Source organism: Sparus aurata, chromosome 15 (assembly GCF_900880675.1).
Source record: "Sparus aurata chromosome 15, fSpaAur1.1, whole genome shotgun sequence".
In the NCBI taxonomy this organism is placed as follows: Eukaryota; Metazoa; Chordata; class Actinopteri; order Spariformes; family Sparidae; genus Sparus; species Sparus aurata.
In genome coordinates this window covers 19,230,349-19,252,883 of record NC_044201.1, presented here as the reverse complement: position 1 = coordinate 19,252,883, position 22,535 = coordinate 19,230,349, and the positions used below count along the sequence as shown (strand labels likewise).

General features: G+C 40.1%; 2 protein-coding genes across 7 annotated transcripts in view; one reads left to right on the top strand and one right to left on the bottom strand.

The window, feature by feature from the left end:
- The first annotated feature begins 2,821 nt into the window (after nucleotides 1–2,821).
- Nucleotides 2,822–22,076, top strand: vrk2 (VRK serine/threonine kinase 2). Of its 6 annotated transcripts, XR_003986989.1 has the most exons (15): nucleotides 2,822–3,028; nucleotides 3,769–3,903; nucleotides 4,339–4,394; nucleotides 5,045–5,114; nucleotides 5,892–5,979; nucleotides 8,579–8,687; nucleotides 8,933–9,025; nucleotides 9,257–9,389; nucleotides 13,638–13,758; nucleotides 14,602–14,660; nucleotides 15,775–15,953; nucleotides 17,650–17,799; nucleotides 18,940–19,119; nucleotides 19,454–21,239; nucleotides 21,335–22,076. XR_003986989.1 is itself a non-coding variant. In XM_030442502.1 (14 exons), the coding sequence occupies exons 2-14, from the start codon at nucleotides 3,774–3,776 to the stop codon at nucleotides 19,760–19,762; spliced, it is 1,674 nt and encodes a 557-aa protein (XP_030298362.1). In that variant the 5' UTR covers nucleotides 2,822–3,028; nucleotides 3,769–3,773; the 3' UTR covers nucleotides 19,763–22,076. The 6 variants fall into 6 exon arrangements, 5 of the variants coding, with proteins under 5 accessions (XP_030298362.1, XP_030298361.1, XP_030298365.1 ...); XM_030442502.1 differs by having other exon boundaries at nucleotides 17,653–17,799; nucleotides 19,454–22,076; XM_030442501.1 differs by having other exon boundaries at nucleotides 19,454–22,076.
- The window catches only part of fancl (FA complementation group L), a 23,607-nt gene continuing 21,272 nt past the window's right edge, over nucleotides 20,201–22,535 (bottom strand). The window contains exons 13-15 of the mRNA XM_030442506.1: nucleotides 22,221–22,337; nucleotides 21,079–21,150; nucleotides 20,201–20,671 (exon numbers count right to left, since the gene is read on the bottom strand). Coding sequence (XP_030298366.1) covers nucleotides 20,636–20,671; nucleotides 21,079–21,150; nucleotides 22,221–22,337 — 225 coding nt within the window. The 3' untranslated portion in view covers nucleotides 20,201–20,635. The remainder of the gene's footprint in view (nucleotides 20,672–21,078; nucleotides 21,151–22,220; nucleotides 22,338–22,535) is intronic.

Sequence of the window (22,535 nt, the reverse complement as noted above, 5' to 3'; positions counted from 1 at the left end):
CAAAATAAAATACATTAACAGACTCTTCTTATGCAGGGGGCAGAGTTGCCACATTTTGCAAGTGAAAGGACACTTCCAGAGAATATAATGTCACAGATCCATAAACAAAGAAACTGTCTGTGCACTTTAGTTTCGGGTTGGTTTATATTTAAATGAGGTTTGTGAGATTTATTTCAATTATCATGGCATTGAGAAAAACCCTCATGCTGAGAATTGCAGTACTAATGTCAATGATCATGAGGATTTTGCACCAACCACTGAATGGGATCTGATGTCATAAGCAATATTATTGAAGACAGTCTTGGATGCTTGAGAAATAATAAAGCTGAGATATCAGCTGGATGCCTTTTATCATGGATGCTTGGTTGAAGTCCACTGATTTCTCTTTGGCTGGACAGTGAGTTCTTACTGACAGTGGTCACACATATGTTTACCATTACATCCAGTGAGCTGTTTGCATGCTGCTAGACTGGACCACTGACTGTAAAAAAAAAAAGAGCCATGTTGATGTCACTTGTAGGGTTTTGGAGAGCCAATGTGACGCCCAAAGTGGGTGGTACCGACCGTCGTCATCTTAGCAGTGAGGTGGAACATGCATGGGTGAAGCTAAGAGCCGAATGAAGCCTGGCCACTGAAACATACCCATTTGTGTTTACTGAAGTTAGCCGCAGTTTGACCGTGGGTTTATATGCCCAAAATAGCCAGGACACCTCACTGTACATATCCTGTAAACTAACTAGCGAGCAATGGCAGGCACCAAGGGTGTTGCGTATTTGTGTTTAGTTTAGTCTCCGACTCTTTCTTTCTGTTATCTTCCTGCGTCTTTTCTTTTTCCCATATATTTGTACGTTCATTTGGTAAATTACATTTCTCCTCCATTCAGCAGTCAAATAAGACAGAATTACAGTACAGTGCAGCAGATTTTGGCAGCTCCTCACTTGTTGCTGCAGAGGTTGAGAAATGAGAGTGAATATAAATACATTTTAATCCCAAAAGTTTAAAGAATTAACACTGAGCTCTCCTCCCACAAAGGTAAACAGCTCTGGTTGTCTCTTCCAGAGCTTGCCAGCTGTAGCAGCTGTCTGCCAACAGGGTCGCTCGATAATCCAAAACACCAGTGTATGTCCCTTAGTCTGTTAGAACAATTAACCGCACAACAAGCCATTTTATTTGTCCGATATTTGAATGAAAAACTCTCCAAAAGCCTCAAGTGGCCATTCCAGGATTCACAGTTTTTGGCACTTCTGCACTGACTTCATTTTTTAAGCCTTGACAAAAGGATTAATCATCCCTCTGGCTTGGATAAAAAGAAATGTCTCGCCATATCTTGTGTGTCCTGGTCAAGATCAAGATGAAAATTTAGATGCACATTAAAAATTTAGATGCACATTAAATACACCCTAAACATAAACTTATTCATCTTCCAGGGTGCTGAGCTTGAGCAGACCCCATATAGCAATATAAATATAGAAATTTCAGCACTGGCCAAAAATGTCTATTTTGTCCTGATTTATAGTCCAGCCCTATGCAATTACAAATTTATGTGTGAAGAACGCTTTGCATTGTGGGTTCTTAAGGTCTGTTCCTGTGCTTTTGAAGCACGAACATTGACAATTCTTAATACATCCTCTACATAAGGCAGAGGTATCCTTCATGAAGTCTATATACACATAAGATTTATGGATACAGCATCATCAAAATAAAATACAAATATAATGTTATATGAAAACATTTATCCAAGCTTGCCATCTGATAGTCGAAAAGTTTGCTATACGTCACATCTGATTCTGACAGCAAGGGAAGGGAGCCAAAAGAGATTTATTGTCTTTTTTTGTGTGTGCAGATGCTCAGGACAAGTTCCCAGGTGGTCAGTGATGCAGACATAGTAAATGCCAATTAGTTCCCAACTGTATTCAACGACTGAGTGAGAAGAACCCATGATGAATGGAAACCTCTCAAACACAGTTGGATGCAGTTAATTTGCAAATGTTAAATCAACAAACACAGTTTTATGGTCAGAATCCAAGACAAATCATTGGATGCCGCTTTCCTCTTCTTTACAGATGTGCACTTTTTCTGTTCAGATGCGTTTATAAAACTGCAGGTTTGGTGGCATGGGATTATTTAGTTCTTCTCTTGCCTTGAGCTATGGTTTTCCTATACAATATGATATTGGCTTCCGAAAATGTGATGGCTTGTAATCCCTTAATTAATGTTTTACCTTTAACCCCTCATCACAAGTTGGGGCAAGAGAAATTAAAAAATTTCCTTTTAACAGATTGTTTTTCCTTATGTCTCTAATCATCTGTTAATCCCTCTGAGTTATTGCAGTTGGAGATTTCCCAATTCTCACATTTGAAACCACTGCATTCATTCTGGTGTAATGATTTTCCATGAAACCACATAAATCCCCACTGTCTGTCATGGCTGATCTGCTTTTGCCTTTTTCTTCACATCTTTATATGTATGCTGTTAAAGAGCACTTTAAAATCTCTTTTGATAAGGAGTAGTTTTTAACTTTTAATGTAAACAGTTCTTATAAGGTGGTGTTTATGTTGCTCTTGTTTATAGATTACCAGATCTGTATGACAAGAATATTCAATCTCAAATAACAAAGACAAATATATCGATACAAATCATGAAGATATCAGGTTTGAGCCCTGACTGGTTTTAGGGCAAGTCCTCTAATAATAAATTACATTTCCAGCACGTTGATTTGTCGGCATGAGAGTCAATATAGTGCATGTTCCCGCCTCTACAGATTTTCTATTGGATGAAGGAATGTTGAGAAACTTTTTCTTGCGAGCTAATTGGCTGCGTGGCGTTGCCCAATGACGAGTTTCAGGAAGTGAATACCTTCGTGTTTTGGTTTCTCTTTCGCGCCGGGTGCGTGATGACCAGTTTCCCAAGAAGACTTAATATTTCCTGAAAACGATAAAGTATTAACTGCGACATCTTGTTCTATGAAGAACTCAACTGAAGACATACGACTTGGGTTCCCTTCGGAGGACGGTGTACACTCTAGCATGTGAGTCTTCTAATGGAGCTACTCCTCTTGCTACTTGGGTTAACTGTTTATTAGTGCTACTTTAGTTGTTCTTAACTGCCCGAAAATCAGTTAACTGCACTGTGTTTAACCCGTTTCTTTTGTTTTGCGTTCAACTGTAAAGCCATTTCAGATGCTATTCACGTATTCCATCCGGCTACAACAAACAAGCTAGTTACTTGTATTGTATTGTAAATTGCTAGCTTAAATACTAGACATTCATTCACATTCATTTAATACTGAAAAGCAACACTACAAGACGACTGAAACTACACCCAGTGTGATAAAAGGGCTTACACTAACCAACGGCCTACTTTCAAACTAGTGTGTGGCTTTTAACAACAGTTTTGTAGTTGTTCAGATACTGTCAGCCACACTGGACACTAATACTGGATTAATAATCATAACATACAAGGCTGTTAGGCATTGCAGTAAGTACTGTGCTTTTGATAACACCCATATTTATGTCAGTTTCTTAGAGATTATATATTTCAAAATGTTTGCGGATTTTGTCCTCAAATTGCGCAACAGAGAAATTTGATGAGGTAATGACAGAGTTCACTGTTTGCTTGCCTGCAATTAAATTATTATTGCCCTTAGATTGTGTCTCAATAGCCTACAGTTTTGTTGAGCAATTCGGGATCACAGTCATATCAGAAAATGTCATGTCAATCTGTTTTGCATGTTTTGCATGTAATTTACACATACATTCTGATCCTCAGTTCTCATGGCGCCACCAAAAAAGAAGGCATTACCCAAACCTCTGCCAGAGGGCTTTATACTGGCTGACACTGAGAAGAAGAAATGGAAGCTGGGTAAAATAATCGGTCAAGGTGGCTTTGGACTGATCTATCTAGGTACACACCCTGTACATTCACACTCTGTCACATACTGTATGTACGTGCATGCATGCAGACTAGTAGAATAAGTCCCTGTCTTACTCTGACAGATACTCACTTAGTTTCTGGGAGAATCTGATTGATCTGTTTTTCTCTTGGTTGTGAACAACTTTTGAACTCTTCAAGATTGCTGCAGGAATGTCAACACTTCATCTTGTCATGTGCTTTGTAACAGTTCCTTACCCTCTTAATCTATGAAGACCTCTCCAATCAGTTATAACTCCCAACATTTGTTAATTCATTAGTGCCTAATGCAGCATTTTGTAATTTTCTGGCTTGGTTGAATTTGAAAAATCCAGAAGTCATGATCTAGTACAAGACTTCACATAATGTATCACAACTTTATAGGCTGTATTTTTTTTTCATCTTTCCTTATCTCCTGTGGTCCCACAGCCTCCCAGGATGTGGGTGGACCTGTTGCAGCAGACACTGGCTTTGTCATTAAAGTGGTGAGTACATCTGTACTGCGCAGAAAGCCTATCTGTCTCAGTGGACACAATAATTAATGCTTGTTGTAAAGTTAGTAAACTGCAGATAGCACCTGTTATCGTGATTAAGGACAATAATGAATTAGAAAATAGTTTATCTGTATGATATGAGGACTTTTACAAAGGTCCAGTCTATTTTGGCTGATCCAAGCGACTCCCTGTCCAAAGAGTTTATGTTACTTCTGTCAGGCCGCAGATGCATTTTTTCTGTTTCATTTGACTCAGAATTGCGGTCTTCATTTCAGTATTGTACACATGCAACAGGTGGTGCTGCCCACCCGCTCCGCACCTCAGGAAACTGATAGCAGCTCTTCTAAACTAACTTGAGTTTGCATCCCTTTTTTTTTTGCCTCTCTGCCTTGAAAGTGTAAGCCATTTGGTTTCTGGGAATTTCCTCAAAATAACTTTCAGCCCCCTCTAATTAAAAGTACTTGTACTTAACTTGAGTATTTCTATTTTTTGCTCCTTTACTCTGCTACTGCACTGCATTATGCTCCAAATGGTTTTGTTTGCATATTAAAATCACTCCAGTTGTCTTCCGGGGGAAGAATCCCCCTATCTTGCATATCTAGAGTTTTCAGGTGTGAATAAAAATGCCTTTGTCTGTGCAGGAGTACCAGGAGAATGGCCCCCTGTTCTCGGAGCTCAAGTTCTATCAGAGGGCAGCCAAACCAGAGAGCAGTGAGTAGCGCTGCCCGTCCACCATCCCGGCAGGTCGCTGGAACACGAGTGTGTTTGACTGATGAAGTGGCCGCAGACACAGAGGCTTGCTGTCTGCCGCACAGTAATTAATAATAAGCCAAAGCAAACATGCCCCTCAGTGGCAGTTAGCCCCCTCTCTGTGCTTGTCTGAGCTCTCCAACGCCTTCGTTTGGAGAGGGGCTAGAAAGAGGAAGCCACTCAGACGTAATGATGGCTGGGCCTCCGCTGAGCCCCTAACCACCTGCCAGCCTGGTTGAGCGCCAGTCAGGCCAGCCGCCATAGAGCCCTGAGCCAGGCCCACTGCTTTGTCTGGGGCCTGTGTGTGTGTGTGTGTTTGTAGTTGTGTGTTTGTTCCCTTTATACAGTAAGATTGATATTTGCTTGCATGCATTATTACACTTACGAGGACAAATTAGGGTTCTGGACAAAAACATTTTCTCCTGGAAAATAAGAGGTGTTAGCTCTGTTAGTGGGGGTTAGGTCAAGGTTAGAGAATCATAAGACTCTCATCAAAACTTTTTATAATCACAAACCATTCCCTTCAGAATTGTTGTCAGTTCAGCTAAGTGGTCCAAGACTTCAGGCTTTTCTGCTTTCTCAATGTAGATATTGTTTTGGAGTTTTAATTCCGTTGTTGTTAGTTTAATTGAGCTGGTGGTTTGAATCTGTTCATTCATTCTTTTCAGAAACCCAGGATTGTGAAAATGGTGTATGTGCATGCACATACTGAATTTTTTTTGTCCTCTAATCTTCTAGTTGAAAAATGGAAGAGAAGCAGGAAACTGGATTTCCTGGGCATCCCAAGATACTGGGGATTTGGGCTCACTGAATATAATGACCTCAGGTAATGACGTGGCCAGCACATAGTGAACAACATGTTATTGGATCATTAGATAATGAAAATAAACAGCTCAAAAAAATTAATGGAACACTTTAATCACACATCAGACCTTGATGAAAGTATTCAGGTTGAAAACATTTACTGATGTACATTGCATCATTTGTTGAGAACAAAATTACATAACGGTCAATAGAAACCAAAATCATCAACCCACTGAGGGCTGGATGCAAGATCACACAGAAAATCAAAGTACAAACTTGGAGAGAGCAATTGTCTGTGGCCATCACATGCAAAACCAGCCCACCTTTTTGGGGATTGTCTTGCTTTTGCCTCTGCATTGCACCTGTTGTCACTTTCATTCGCACCAAAGCAGGTGAAACTGATTCACGGTCACTTGTGCTTCCTAAATGGACGAACTGATATCCCTGAAGTTTAACTGACTTGGTGTTTTCTCTGCGCTCTACAGTATTATGGAGTATATGGAGTATAACATATATATATATATATATGTATATATATATATATGTGTGTGTATATATGTATATATATATATGTGTGTGTATATATGTATATATATATGTGTGTGTATATATATATATATATATATATATATATATATATATATATATATATATATATATATATATATATATATATATATATATATATATATATATATATATATATAAATATATATATATATATATATATATATATATATATATATATAATTGGAGGATAATTTATTTCTTGTTTTTGTCTTGTTTTGTCATAGACAAGATAAAAAGTCAGCAGGTGCAAATTATAAAAGCAGATTTAGTTCCTTAGACCCCATTTACACTTTGCATTAAAATGTGATTTGTGATCAGAACATGATTGTATTAGCTAGACGCTGTCTGGAAGTGACTAGCCTCGCATTGCTCAAGGTGTAAATGCAGTTTGTACTTCGTGACCACATTCTTCAGGCAGCCAGCTAACAAGAAACACTATGGTAATAAATCTAAACAGTAGCTAAAATGATTTTCTGCAAACATTTTAGGAAAAAAGGGTCAGTGAACAGGCATTGCCTTGTTTTATAGTTTGATCTGAGGTCGGCCTCCATTTTCACAAGACAGGAAACATTATGGTGTCCACTTTCGAGTCAAACATTTTATCTAATCCAGTCAAACAGTACACTGAGATATGTTTCTGGAAAAATTTAAGGTAACAACGGGCAGAAGTTTGGTTTTTAGCTCATTAGCACTGCCTAGTTTAAACAGTTAATTCGAGAGAGAAAAAGAAAGAGGGGCGTCTCTCTCTCGATCCAACTGTTCTCTTTGCGTCCGTGGATGTTGGCATACAAAAATGCAAACGTACTATCTGTAGTTGATACAACAGCCCTGGAATCCACCAAATGATACGTTTTTGTGTCATTTAGAGGATTTTTTCTGGCAAACGAGTTGGGGGGCTATGGATGAAAGAAAAGTTGAAAGTTTATCAGTGTTCATTTGCGTATACTGCCAACACTGTAGTGATATAAAGCTGGTGGAAAATCAGCAAGAAGCTACACATTATGGAAGAACACAAGTGTCACGGAAAAAGTATAAGGAATAAATATTATTTGATATTTTAATATACAACTAAAAGGAATTATAAATGGAATTTGCGTATGAAATATGAATCTATCAATAAATTGTTTAAATCAAAAGGGATTTACAAAAACAACATTTAACATTCAATAAGTATATCATTTGAATAAACATTAATTCATAAATGAATAACTCTATTTGAAATGCAGTTTAAAAAGACAAACAAATAGCTGGATTCACAGATTGAATTAAGAATACAGATTTTAATCAGGCATTTAAAAATTTCCTTTTCTATTTGCTGTTCCTTTTCCTGTTAGCTGTTCGATTTGCTTAGTCATTTAGCTTCTCCTTTAAGCCTCTCAATTTAGCCTTTACATGACATTTTGGTCCTTCAGCTGATAAAACAAGGTAAAACAATACACATTAGCTCTCTGATCGGTTATTATCCTCTGCAGACGTATGACATGCCTGGATGTGCATTTGAAGCGAGCGCACTGGAGACTTCCGCTGACCGAGCCGGCTAACTTCCAGTTTAGTACGTGGCTAACTTGTATGGGGACTGTATTTATGTATTTCATGTTGTAGGTCAGACAAACTGTGGGTCCTAATGTGAAATGTGTGCATCTAGGAACCAATAAAAGTATTATGTTTACCTGTACTCTCTGAAGACTGTGTTTATCGACTTTAAACACAGGCTTCAAAGTCGCATTCCAGCCACAGCTGGGTCAATGGGCTAACTTTCGGGCTAGCTTTTAGTTACTCAACCTTTTGCGTTCCTTTTGACCACTAAGAAGTTCAACTGAAGATCTATCTTATTTGTTAAGTCATTCTATTTCAGTTGACATACATCATTGCCTTTGAAGGAGGGCTTCAAAGGTTGTCCAAACTCTACTGTTTATGTTTTTTTGGCATGAAATTTGTTTCCCCTGTCAAGTTTCATCTTTTTGGGTTTATCCCAAATTATATATTTATTTTTTTATATAGTAATGTAAGTTACATGTCAGGATTTTGACCTCTAACCTTTTCCCTCTTAGGTATCGTTTCATGGCCATGGACCGACTGGGCAGTGACCTTCAGAAAGTCTGCGAGCACAGTGGAGGTCGACTGAAAAAGGCCACCGTGCTCCAGCTTGGTCAAAGACTGGTGAGATTACCTTATTGGAAAAAAGGCAGACACTGGTTCTTTTGTGTTCATTGATTGTTGTTTAAAGAAGCTGAATAGAGCTGGAGCTGGAGCAGCTTAGATAAAAACACAGAGTCAAAGGCCACTTTGACAGATAATGACCCCTCTTTACAATCAGAGCATGCCTATGACACTGTGCCTTCACCTCTATTTTATCACAGTCTGCTCATCATATTTGCCACTCTTGTTTTTTGTGTCTGTGCCAGGTCGATGTACTGGAGTATATTCATGAGAATGAATATGTCCATGCAGACATTAAAGCTGCCAACCTCATGCTGGGTTACAAAGACTATGAACTGGTGAGTCAACTGTGGACATCCACTAATTATCACACATGTGCGTAGAAGACAGGCTGCTCTATTGTACAGATGCACTTGACGTATATAATGCTATTACGGGCTAAACTTATGTTTTATAGTAAAGCAAGTGGTCGGTTATCATTTATCCATTTTAATGAGGATTTTGTTTCTTTAGAAGACAAGCCACTGTTAAGTGGCTGTGTAATTCCTAATGTATATGTATTCTGGTAGGTCTACCTAGCAGACTATGGGCTGTCCTATAGATACTGTCCTGATGGAATCCATAAAGAATACAAGGAAAACCCCAAGAAGGGCCATAACGGAACCATTGAGTACACCAGCGTTGATGCCCACAAAGGAGTTGGTAAGGCTTCCAATTCATAAGAAGATCAATACTAGAGACAAAAGAAGCCCTGATGGTGTGTTCATACAGAAAGTGAAGTGGTTTTCCATGCATGGTGTATACATAAAAAAGTCAATGCAATAACATGAACAGATGCGAATTTCTCTTTTGGGAGATTTAAAAAGCAGCTAGTAGCAGTTAGCTAACTCAAAGAAGATAAACAGCAACTTAAAATGTATGAATACTGGGGGGACCAACAGGTCCAGGAGATCCTTTCCCTCCGAGCAGAGGATGAGTTCAACTACCATGTGACAGGAGCGGCAAATGATTATTTCTAATCTACTGCCATTGTTTGGAAAGTGCTGCCTGTTGCGTAGGTAAAACATTTTTGCTTGTGGAATGCCAGCATGCCACAGTAGCATGCTATCTATAATCATACACTTGGGCATCATTGATTGTTCAGTGTAAAATATAAAACATAGGTTGCATGAAGAGGGGTCTTCATTGCGGCGGTTTTGTGCGATCATTGCAGGCTTCAAACTCCAAATTTTTATGAGTGATCTTAGTACTTCTTTGTGTTACTTGTGGGACGAAGGACATTTATCCACAATTTGCTGTATTCAAGTATTTGTACAGTACCAAAATTACTCTAGGCTCTGCTCTCATTGATTAAATTCTTTGTTTGTCAATACATGTAAAACAGTCTCTCCACCCTGCCACCCTCTACCTCCCTCGGCTGATATTGGGAACACATTAACTGGCAAATTGCCTACATGCTCCCTCTCTTCATTGACCATCGATTCTCTATCCACAGCCACTGCTGAATTCTCCGGTACCATCTCTGTTTAACAATTCCCTAATTAGCTGAAGTCATAACCTGCATCGTGTATTCATCCCCCATTAATTAAGGGCTTTGATGTTTGGTTAGAGCAAGGCCCCAGCCACTGATAACCTCTATGAGCCCCACACCAGCCAACTCCACTACCCTCCGGTTCAATATTGTGAGTTAGCATGGCTCAGACTGCCTAATCGCTATGGTAGTGTTTCTGTCAACTCAATCGATGAGTAAAAGAGAGGCAGAAAATGTCCTGTCAGCAATCCCTATCAAATGGAAGTCATGCTGATTTTACAGTTATTGAAAGGGAAGGGAAAAAACAGGAGAAAGGTGAGCCGGAAAAATTGTGATGCACCGTTTTGCTATTTAAAGTAAAAATAAGCATATTATCACTATGTGCTCCTATTGGAGTTACAACAGTGTTGCAAGTCTGACAGGTAATGGTCATTTAACCACAGATCCATGCCTATATTACACTAGTCAAGACCTGAGGAAACCGCCACATGTGTGAAGAAAACATTTTTAACACCTGCCTAAAAACGGACAAGTGCTGAAGCATTTTCCACTGCGCATGGAGATCAGGGCAGACGACCAGACCCTTATCTGCCCTTCCCTAACCCAATGACATCAATCCCAGTAAAGATGTTGACAAGTTGCCATGGTGAGGTTTGGTGAACACAGCTGCCGACTGGCAGGCCTTTGAACCTAGAGCTAAACGGTGTAATTACCAACATTCAGTGGGCGTCCAGCGGACAGAGGACCGTCTTTAAACGACAAGACTGTGAAGCAGAAGGGTTAAGAGTGTGACACTGCAGCATGCTTTAGGGAATCTGAATAACAATAGGAGATAATTAACAACAACACCATCGCCGCCTCACCTCCCTGTCTAAAGCATGTAGAGAACATGAGTGTGGTGTGTTTGTATGTATTTATGTCGGTGCTCTGTATTTACGTATTGTGCATGCCCAGCCTTCCTTTGAGAGCTGTTTAAGTGTGTGTGTGTGTGCGTGTGCGTGTGTGTGCGCGTGTGTGTGTGTGTGTGCGTGTGTGTGTGCGTGTTTGTGTGTGTGGACGCACATGCATATCTGTCTGCACTATCCTGTGTCATTCCTCATATGAGGGCAAAACGCATTAAGTACAGAAGAGCAGACACACAAAACACTATTATGAGCTTCAATAACGTGCCCAGAGCACGTACAGAGGGCAGCAATACTTAATGTAGTTGTTGATCTTTTTAATTGTTAATCTATTATGGTGATCTGGGAGTTGCAACACTTTCTCCAGTGTCAGTATCACATTTATTTTTCATCTTTATTCTCCTTTAACAGGCTCTCAGTAGCAATGAAGTGTTGTGTAATTATTTAAAAACAATAGTAAGCCACACTGTAATGCTGAGTAAGTGCGTACTTTACACCCACTAGGGCAAACAAACATAACTCTTATTATTATTATTGTTATTATTATTATTATCATTATTGTTATTATTATTGTTATCAGAGTCATTGAGATGTAGTGTGTCAATCACAGTTTCATATTTTAAAATAATGTATAGTTGACACTCAAACTGAATTGACTGAACTATTGGTTCCATGTTCAGGGGAGCATAGTAAAAGAAGTTTAACTTCTGGTTTCAATGTCGTTGCAACATAAAGCACCCTCTATCCTAATGTGGAAATCAGATTACACACTATATTTGAAATGATTTCTAAGCAGATTAGTCCCATTTGGCAATGGTTGGATTCATATACTGCCATAAAGAGGGCATACGACCAATGGACCACCTCCTGATCTTATCATTCTCATTGATCGTCATCATTTTTGATGTGATTTCCTTTCATCTCTTGCACTATTCTCACTTCCTTACATCTTGATATCATGTACCTATGTTAAAAAAAAATGTGATCACTTTTATTTCACGAACTACATATTTGTTAAGGTGTAATCCGATTACTGTTCATTGCCCAACCATTCAGTATAATCTGGTCCTGTGTGGCAGTGACCATGCTCCCTCTTTAGACCAGCCTGTTGGCTGGGAAGGATCAATGCTGGCCGTGGCTCAGGGAGGAGATTTCTTCCCTCTGATGGAGCCAGTCGATAGGTAATTTCTCCAGAGATGTGTGGTGGCCGTTACACTATTGAGTTGCTAAAACTCCCTGGGCTTGACCCCTCCGGATGGACTTGGTCGACAAGTATTGATAGACCTCACACAATAATGCAGAGCCATGCAATCACACACGCTCTCAATAAGATGCAAACACACTTTTGCACTTAGCAAACACACTTCAAGGAAGGCTTAGAAGATGGGGTATCACAACAGTATTATATAAACAATTTTGCATTTCCTTAAATACTAAATGCCCTATATTAAACTTTGTCAGTAGCCCTTTGCTGATCCGATTCCTTAAGTAGTGAAAGTCTTTTGGTTATGATGTGGTGAAAAGCTTTTTTAACTCCAGGAGACATCCAAAGTACAGTTACACAGCTGTTTACAGTTCTCTTAATAATTAAATACTGAGGTGTGAAGCATATTTTGAGTACATGAGTTCTTCAGAGTGCTGTTAAACACTCCACAGTACACAGCTGATCCTTCTGAATGGTGCCCTTCAGCAGTGATATCATTCTTTACAGATGAACGGGCAATAAATAATACATTTGTCATTTTACTTACACTCAATGCACATAGTGACAAAATCATAAACGATTTCAACAAGGCATAAAATAGTTTGAAAATATTGCCCCTTGTAAAGAACTTCAGTGCTATTATGAGAAGTGAGAAATATTTTCCGATAATTGTGAGACTGCTAGGGGAAATTAGACTGGACAAGTTAGATACTGAGACATCGGACAACTGGTAGATTGTTGTATGCTTTCTGAAAAAGACCATAATACACTGAATTGACAAGGCTAAGTGCTTATTTGCTAATGGTAGCATGCTGACACAATAAACATGTTTACTCATAAATACTGAATTAGATGCAAATTGTGTTGTTAATCTTTGAAGTGAAAACATAAAAATGGCTTCAGCTGTTTCAGTAAGTGTCCTGCAAAGACAGAAGTTTGAAGGAGGTCAATAGTGCAGTGTTTAGCTCTGTAAGATGGTAGTGATTTGGCTTCAGACATTTCTATGTTGTACAATATCACTGTAAATTAGTATCTGTACTGCAGACTTTTTGCTCTATTCATCTTTGTGAATCACAAATCGGCTTTGACTTGTGAATGTCCAGCCTTGACTGCTCTGGGGAAAGATCTGTTGTTCGAAAATACTATACAGTTACTCATGTACGAGTGAAACCACTACTGCAGCTTTTTAAATGTTCTTATAGTCTTCGTTGAATTACTCTAGAGATCTGAATCGGATCTGAATATTAACGGCAGCTGAATATTAGGTGTAATATTTATTCTGACCTTCTTCTTCATGTCTTGTGTCTTAATAGCTCCATCCAGACGTAGTGACCTCCAGATTTTGGGTTTCTGTCTTCTTCACTGGTTATGTGGGACTCTGCCTTGGGAAAGAGTTCTCAATAACCCAGTTCAGGTCCAGGAGGCCAAGGTCAGGTAGGTAGTCGCTTTAACTGTTTTCACAGCAGAGAGTTAACCCAATGTGAACTTGTGTAAGTGCATCAGCGCTGCCCTATAACTGTGGCCCTCCAGCAGGACAAAGCTCCCTGCCACACAGCAAAAAACTTCTCAGGAACAGCTCAAGGAATGTGACAAAGACTGTAAGGTGTCAATATGACATCCAAAGATCTGATCCCCGGGTCCCAATGTGATTGAGAATCCATGGGATGAGCCAGAAAAAGTCAGAACCATGGATCGGACCTCTGGTAGTGTCTTGGGATGTCTGGCAGCATGAGCTGGCAGTGGATCCTTTAAGCCATGTGGGTTGCGAGGTATGGCCTCTGTGGATCTTATTTCTTCCATCAGACTCCCGGATGCTGGACTGGATCCAGGGAATTTGGAGCTCAGGTTGACGCCTTGAGCTTTTTGATATGTTTCTTGGGTCATTCCTGAGCAGTTTTTGCAGATTGTCCTCTGGCTGGGGGGCTACTGGTGTTGCAATGAGAAGGTGGGTGGGGATGTCCATGGTTTCTTAGCAGAGCATTGTCACAAGATGGAAAAATAAATCCACTTGGTCTTGCAATACTTTATGAAATTCTTAACCTTCAAAAGACTGTTGGAATGATGTTGATTTGACTCAGTATCTACAAGAATAATACGAACAGCAATATTTTAACTCTGATAATTGCAACAAATAAATGGATGTTATTGTTTTCGTATTAACATAATTTAGGACAGCTTTCTCTGCTGCGTTCTTCCCATCCTGCTTTCTGCTACATCAGTCATGCTGTTTCTGTCCTCACACTCTCACTGTTTTATCTCCCTTTACTCCTCCATCAGCCTGATGGATAATCTACCCGACTCAGTCCAGCATCTGTCGGTGAGCGGAGCCAGCACAGGTAAGCCAGGTCCGCAGGGCATCCTCGGGGTTACAGGACAGGATCATTTACTCCTCAGATTCAACAAGGAAGTTGGAAAGTAAACACTCTAACCAACTATTTTGATAATACAGACTAATTTAAAAATGAATAGCCGACAGGAAATGTATCACTTTTGAAATGTAATCCATAAATTAGACAGTTCATCAGATAGTACAACAGATTAATATACCTTTTTTAAGAGGAATTTTACAGCCCAGTGGTTATTGTGGCTACAATGAGTTTATCCTTCATCTTGATTTTTATAAAACTGAGGTCCAAAATGAGCGATGTACCCTTAAACTGGACACAGGGAAAATTGTGATATGGGCACATGAGACCCTCAATAGTCTCTTCAAGGAGTCTGTGGAAACAAGGTTAAACAACAGTCCAGACTACATGAAGAACAAATCCTTTATCTGCTGGAGCTTTCCACCCAGAATAAACCACTCCATCTCTCCTCAGTTGCCTGAAAGTCCTGAATAACTTTGTACAAATTAAACAGCTGTCCCATTGACATGCCATTCAAAGTTTGTCGTGTTTTATCTCTCCTCTTTATAAGGAGAGGTCATACCTGTGTGAGGGCTTAGTGTGTGATGTATGGTTGGGACCGGGTGCTCCTTTGCTGACAAGCTGCCCGCCTCAGATAAGAGCCAGGGTATGCATCAACTATGTATGTGTGTGTGTATGTGAGATACAAGTGTACCGCAGTATGTGTCATACACGTCGCCTGGCCAGTGTGTGATGCATCGCAGCCGGCTGTGTATGACACTGCCACATACACACACAATGCATGTCCATAGCTGTGCGCATGCCTAATCTACTCTCTGCGGGAAGATACATTGCCATGCAGGGTATTATCTATACTGTGAGACCTTCAGGTTCATCCTGCCTTTGTTGCTGCATGACTCAACTAAGAAATTCACACTGAGGATGCAGCACTGGTGAAGCTAGTGCCTGTCTAAAATAGTATGTCAATTGTAAAATCAAACCAATGTCTGATAATAGCTTGTGCAACAGATGACGCACGGTTCACAAACATATTGACTTAACTCTGGACTTCGTTGTTTGACATTCACTCTGTTCCTGTCATCAGATGAACTGGCTGAATTCCTCCTTTATGTGAAAACAATGGGCTACCAAGATAAGCCAGACTACCAGTATCTCAAAGTGCTGTTGGCCAGCACTGTCACAGGAAGACTTGACTTCTCTGCGCCTCAAGGACCTGCAGGGGCGTCAGCCACCAAAGTACAAGATCCCCAAACAAAGGAGAAGGTGAGAACATGACAGGGTCAGGGGCTGAGTGTCTTAGACTTAGTAAGCTGTCTCAATTTGAAAAAAGTTTTTTTGTGCAAAAGATTGTGTCTTCAAACCATCTAGTTAAACAGAGTTGCCTTAGATTTATACATTTAAAACATTAGACTGCACTGGTCACTGCTCCGACTGACAGAATGTTTTACCCAAAAGACTTCAACAGCTCAAGTTTGGAATCTCCCCTTTTGTGTCTTAGGCTTCCCACTTACAGACCGGTCCAGGCAAAAGTCAAATAGGTGGCACCTCATAATTATCCTGCTGTGAGAATTTCTCGAACACAAATATTCTGAGTGTCTGTTGCAGTGACAGAGGTGCATAGATTCAGTTTGAAGTCATCCAGTTTGTCTGTGATGCCTACACCTGGTCCAATGAACAGTCACTTACTGCTCATCAGTTGTTGTAAATTCAAACAGATTGGCAGCCCGATTTAAAAGTCACATTTACAGTACTGCACGCCACCCTCGACTGCAGATAGTCAGGAAACTAAAGAGATGGCTGAAGGTATACTGGTATAGGACCGGAGCTCCTCTAGCTGTTTGAATTTTTCTTCTCTTGGTATCAGAGAGGTGAACGTGTTTGGAAGTGTTGTTGGACTTATACAATTAGCATTGATAGTATTTCTACCCTGTATTTATTTTTAACTTGATTTCAAAGGCCTCACTTTAGACTTTAAAGTACAATAATCACAGTGTGTAATGTACAGTACATAGATTAGTGGAAAGGGCCAATGTGTTGATGATAATGTGTTTGAAGGTGCATGTGTGCCTTTGCTACAGAAATAGTTTGATAGGATTTCTGCTTTACATCAAAATGGTTCAGTCAGTGTGGAATATTTGACACGAAAAAACATTCAGCATTCAACATTTACATTCAGTGAACATCCAACAACTTAAGTGTTGGTCACAAAGATTCTTGTTCCCTGTGTTGAGTCTCTTAACCCCGGAGTGGAGACACGTGAAGGGGAGGGTTAACCTGCCCCCCACCCCACAAGTATGTCAACCAGGGGTTGGCAGGTCTAAAGCTGGAGGAGGACTTTGATTCTCATCAAATTTACCAGAATCACTTCTTGACCCGTCGGGCCCTGCGAACGCCCTCTCGATGGTCCAATTTGAAGAAGTTGATGACACACACTTTCCAGAGCACAGGGTGTCTCCAATTATGCTCCTGATTTCCTCTCCTCTCCTTGTGTCATTTAATTTCCATGCTAAAGTGCTGGCCAGTTTGATAAACAGAAGTGGCCATTTACTGGCGGCTTAGTGAGGAGAGTAAATGTCAGCCGAGATAAAGGCCACTCAGTGGGCATGTTCTCTAAATCATTTGCCACAAGTACGTATAAATATACGATTACTTTATAGATGATTATTGTTATGCAGTGAGGTGGAATTGACTTAAAGTAGTCAAATATAGTTTAAAATCCTACATTTTGGTTTCATCTGAATTAAGTTGTTATATTTAAAAGCAGCTGTCACTTGTTTAATTTGATGGGGACATTTAAAGAAAGGGTAAGGTACCAGCTGCTAATACAGCTGTACAATGACTTAATAATGCAAGTGAGATTCCTGTAGCTTATGGAGCATGAATGTTGAGAGAAAACTAAGCTCTGACTGCAGTAAGTACATGAAAACATGCAGTTGAAATCATCCAACAATTGTCTCAGCAGAAACCAGGACGAGCCAGAGGGAAGCCCAAAGCCAAGGCTTTGCCCAGAGAGGAGGAGGATGATGAAAAAGGAAAGGAAATGAAGTCTAAACCAGTGCCACCTCGCTACATAAGAGGACCACCCATCACTAAACCCCATACACACCAGGTAAGGTCTGAAATAACACTATGTTAAAGTGACTTTATTTCATTTGTGGTCTGTGGTGCTTTCAAATGACACAGATTAAGGAGTATTTGGCAAAAAATCTTAAGGTGCCCTTCATCATACACATCGTGTGCTCCTAAGCAGCTAAAAGGAAGAAGAAATAAATCACATCAAACATTTACAGTGGTAAGAATGAACAGTGTTCATAGACTTTACTTAACAAAGGAAAAGATCCCTGTTGAAGCTGGCATGTCTGCATTTGGGACTTTTCTACATTGGAAATGGGAACGCCACTCCTGTTTTAGAAACGTGTGGATCCCTGCAGTAAGTGAGGCACTGTTTTAAAAAGGTAATGACTGTTTGTTAGAGGTGGATAAAAAAATCGATTCACATAAGAATTGAAACTTTTATCTTCATCATTTTCTAAATTTTAATTAATACTGTGTCGTGATGTTGATGGGCGGAACTCAACAGCAAGGGCAGTGCAGCACTGGATAGTTTACAGCGCGTACACCCTAGAGTTATCTTGTAGTTCATCTTTAGAAAGGGCCGCAGTTGCATGCATTTCTTGTATTTAATGATTCAATAATTACCATTGTGAAGTACATCATGAGTCTGAATCATTTTTAAGACATTACCATTCAGCAGCTTGTACAAACTCTGTGCTAAAAAATAAACTATGTTCTCTTGAATCGAAGACCCTGCACCAGCTCAGCATTCTGTACAACAGTGGCCCCCTGGAGCTAAGAGTGCAAGAAAGAGGCTGCTCTCCACTGTTGGACTTTTAACATTAATAACACAGAGGAACACACCACCTTATTTTGTTATTCATGTGCAGGCATAACTGTGGGATGCTGTCAGATTCCTTCATTAATTAAGGCCTTTAAAAAAAAAAAGAAAAACGTATATATTTCCAGTTGCATTTCAGTGGATGAAGGAAACCAGTGAATGGTTGCGCAAGACAAAAAATAGTGGACCCTCATCTAGTTATCAAATAGAGAACTGATCGTGTGTCAAAAATCTTATATAAATCAATTCCGAATTGGATTGGACACCCAAGAATTGCAATCGAATCGAATCAAACCCTGTCAAACATCTTTATTAATCAGTTATGAACAGCACATTTTTGTTGATTGCTCCTAGAAAGAAAGAGTTTCGCCTGCTGCCCCAAGATCACTGAGGCCGAGGCCTGGGCATGTAAATTACGAAGAAGATGACAGTGAAGATGATGATGAAGAGGAGCAGGTGGAGTCCAGGTCCAGACTCATTCCTGCATGCAATTTGAGACGCCCTCCAATAGGCCCCAGATCTCAAGCTAAACAGGTGTGAGGCAAAGAGACTCGAGCTGCTGGGCTCCTTATGTACGATTGTCTTTTTTTAATTCATTGTGTAAATTTACATTAATACTCGTTGTCTGGTTTCAAATTGTTTTGCCAAATGGCTCCGGCACAAGTATTTCTTGTAAGCCTCCATAAAGATGTTTGAAGATGCTCAGACTTCTTGTTTTGACTTGAATTCTCAAGGAAGTTACAAAGAAACACACAAGCATTTAGTCGGCAAACAAGATTTTATTTTATGTTTTTTACATCATAGAGTACAATAGTTATATTATTGTCAGTTCTTAAAGTGCCACCACTTGCATTACCTTCTTCAACAGAGACATTCAACATCGAGCGGCAGGAAATCAGACGACCTCATCATGACCTCCGAAAGACGGGAAGGACGACAGAAAAAACATACACAGACACACACACACTTGGTGTACGGGGATAGATGGGGGGATAGGTGGGATGGTGACTGGGAAGCATCTGCTTGCAGAGGTCCTCAACAGACAGCTGGTCCCACACAGGTGATTGGACAGTTCTCCTGGTTTGTCACTGCAGGCGTCTTCCTTTTCCTTGGTGCTGTTCTCGGAGTTAGTGCATTTAAAGCTTCAAATCAGCTGTCAGGATTTGTATGGTTTTGATTTCAAAACTATACAGTCACCACCCTCATGGACCATATTCACACTGCAACCATTTTCCTCTGACATCACGCTTAGAGTGGGGAAGCTCAAATGATGTACAGTTGTTTCAGGTAGTAGGACAACCTGACAAATTATTGATTGATTAGCAACTGAAATAAACAATGGGTGGGAATCCAGAGGGACCTTGGTTTATATTTCCAGGGTTAATAAACATATTTGATAACCCTGTAGCTTCCGTTACACAACAACTAACGTCAGATATATTTGAGCCAGGAAGTGAAATGTTCTGGATGTAATCAAACAGTTAGCTCGGAAGTAGTTGAATGCAAATGTTAGCAGAAGCGTTATCAAATGTCTTGTGTTTACATTGAAATATGGGCCGATATCCCTCCAGATTTCCACTATCTGCATCCATGCATTGACTGATGAATCAGAGAGTAGTGAAATAACAATTTATTTAATACATTTACAAGACATGTAACATCCCAGCATTCAAGCTTCTCACCTGAGCACACTGTCAGAGAAAGATATCTACTGACTATGGTCTATGCCTCCTGCATTGCTCATGCAGACACAGGATGATCAGGCCTGTGAGGGCTGACCAATCAGAGAAGACCGGACTTTTTGGCATAAGACCTTAAAGAGACAGGCACTAAAACAAAGCATTCAGACAACATTCGGGGTATTTTCAACATTTGAGCATGTGAACAATTTGAGTAGACAACCAAAGTAAAATAGAATGTTGGCACTTTTAAACCTTTAAGAAAAAAAAACAGACTTTTGAGTGGATAAGGGACCCACAAGGTTAACATAGTCTTTTGAAGCCGTTTCCCATTGTAGAGATAGGAGATCACAGGAGCACAAAGCCACATCTCAGGACTTCTGGGCTGCCATTTTCACAGTAATGGGCTGAAATAAAAGGAGTTTGTTCTGCTTATTAAATGTTCATTATAGTTATCATTTAATGTCGTATGAAGGCTCACTTTGTGAAAAAATAAACTAGACTCATTTCTTACTGGACTGTAGATGATGGACTCCCAAATGCACTCAGAAATCATACACACAAAGAGTCTTCACTGTATTCACAGATATCGAGTATCACATACTTTACTCACTCCTTTATCACACAAGGAGACGCTTCAGTAAAACTGACTGAATGCAGTATATTGTTGTGAGCAGCCTTTGAGCAAATGGAAGGCTATGTGATGCATAGAGCCATTCTAATTAAGTATGCCGAATGTCTATTGACTCTGCTGTGAAGGCCTTTATGAAGAACCGTGAAGGCGGCTGTCAGTCACTGTGAGGTGCACACGTACCTTGCTGCAGTAAGGACACTCTCCAAAAACAATGTTGAAGCTCTGCCTGCTGGAAGGGAGCGCTCGCAGCCACTGAAGGGAAAAAAAAAGACTACTTCATCAAATCACTACCTTGGATCTGATGTGTCCGTGTCAAGTGATAATAATGCTTGTTTCAATGCGTGAGTATTACTGCACACTTTGAAGGTATATTCAAGTATTATAAGGGCTTTATTTGGACATTTTCCTCCTGACATTTTTTTATATCTATGGTCAGTATGGTCAGTATGCTCTGTCTCAACGAACGCAGAGGATATGAATGACGTCATCCCTGTTCAGGCAGATGGAGCTCATTTCCTGTGTGTTGTCAAGCTACACCAGTCCAATTCAACGATCCCTCCCAGTGCCAAATGGAGAGGCCTGTTAGGACCTGTGACAGTCTTACTTTTCGGTTACCCGCAGCCTGGTTTAAACTGCTACATTCAGACCTTCCATGACCAGGATAACATCAACATTACAGCTGTGACCGTTTTTGAACTGCGGCATTGAATTTTTTACATCTGCAACAGCGATGTTAGCGACATGCGTACGAAAAGGGCTATTAATTTGTTTCACATCTCTTGTGGCTATGAGGAGCGCCTTCAACTCTGAGAAGTAGAGCTGCTACAGTTAGTTGACTAACTGATTTGTCGATCAGTAGATTGAAAAGAACTTCATCACCAACTATTTTGATGATCTATTGTTTGAGTGATCAAAAATGTCAAACATTATCTGGTCCCAGCTTAAATGAAAGCCTGTTTTTGCTGCTTTTCTTTTATAACTTTTAATATCGGTTAATGGAGAGTTCGATGACATGTTGGTTTTTGTTGTCTTTTTTACAAAGAAAATGTGCTTTCAAAGGGTTTTGGAAATCAACAAGACAGGATCCCCTCAACCTCTGCTGTTCTGATTGAATATGTTTTTTCTCTTGTGAACCCCCTAAATTTATTCAATATTAAATCATCAGATCACCCCTTTAACTGCTTCTGTTTTTTTTGACAAATCACATACTGCTGCATTTAAAGCACCCAGGTTTGTTCTGTTTCCCAACTATGGAAGCCCATGCAGGTGTGTGTGTCAGTCAGTCAGTGTGAGAGTGTGTGTGTCTGTGTCTGTTTCCATACCTCGTACAGACATGCTTGATGGAAGGGCTGGCCACAGCGTGGGTCGTTGCACACGTGATCGGGGATCGCAGCTTCGAGACGATAAGAGTAACAGATGCCACACTCAACGCTGAAGGTCTACATGCAAACACAAAAAACATTCAGCACGCTTTCACACGTGCACTGTGTCTGCAGTTGCTTAAGACTTAGGCGGGGCCTCTGTAACCACTTAGTGTTAAACAACCTTCTAGTTACAACTCCCATGCCAACATCATCCTGTACCACACCTCTCCCTCCCCCTCCCCCTCTCCCCAGTCCCATCATCACACACTCAAT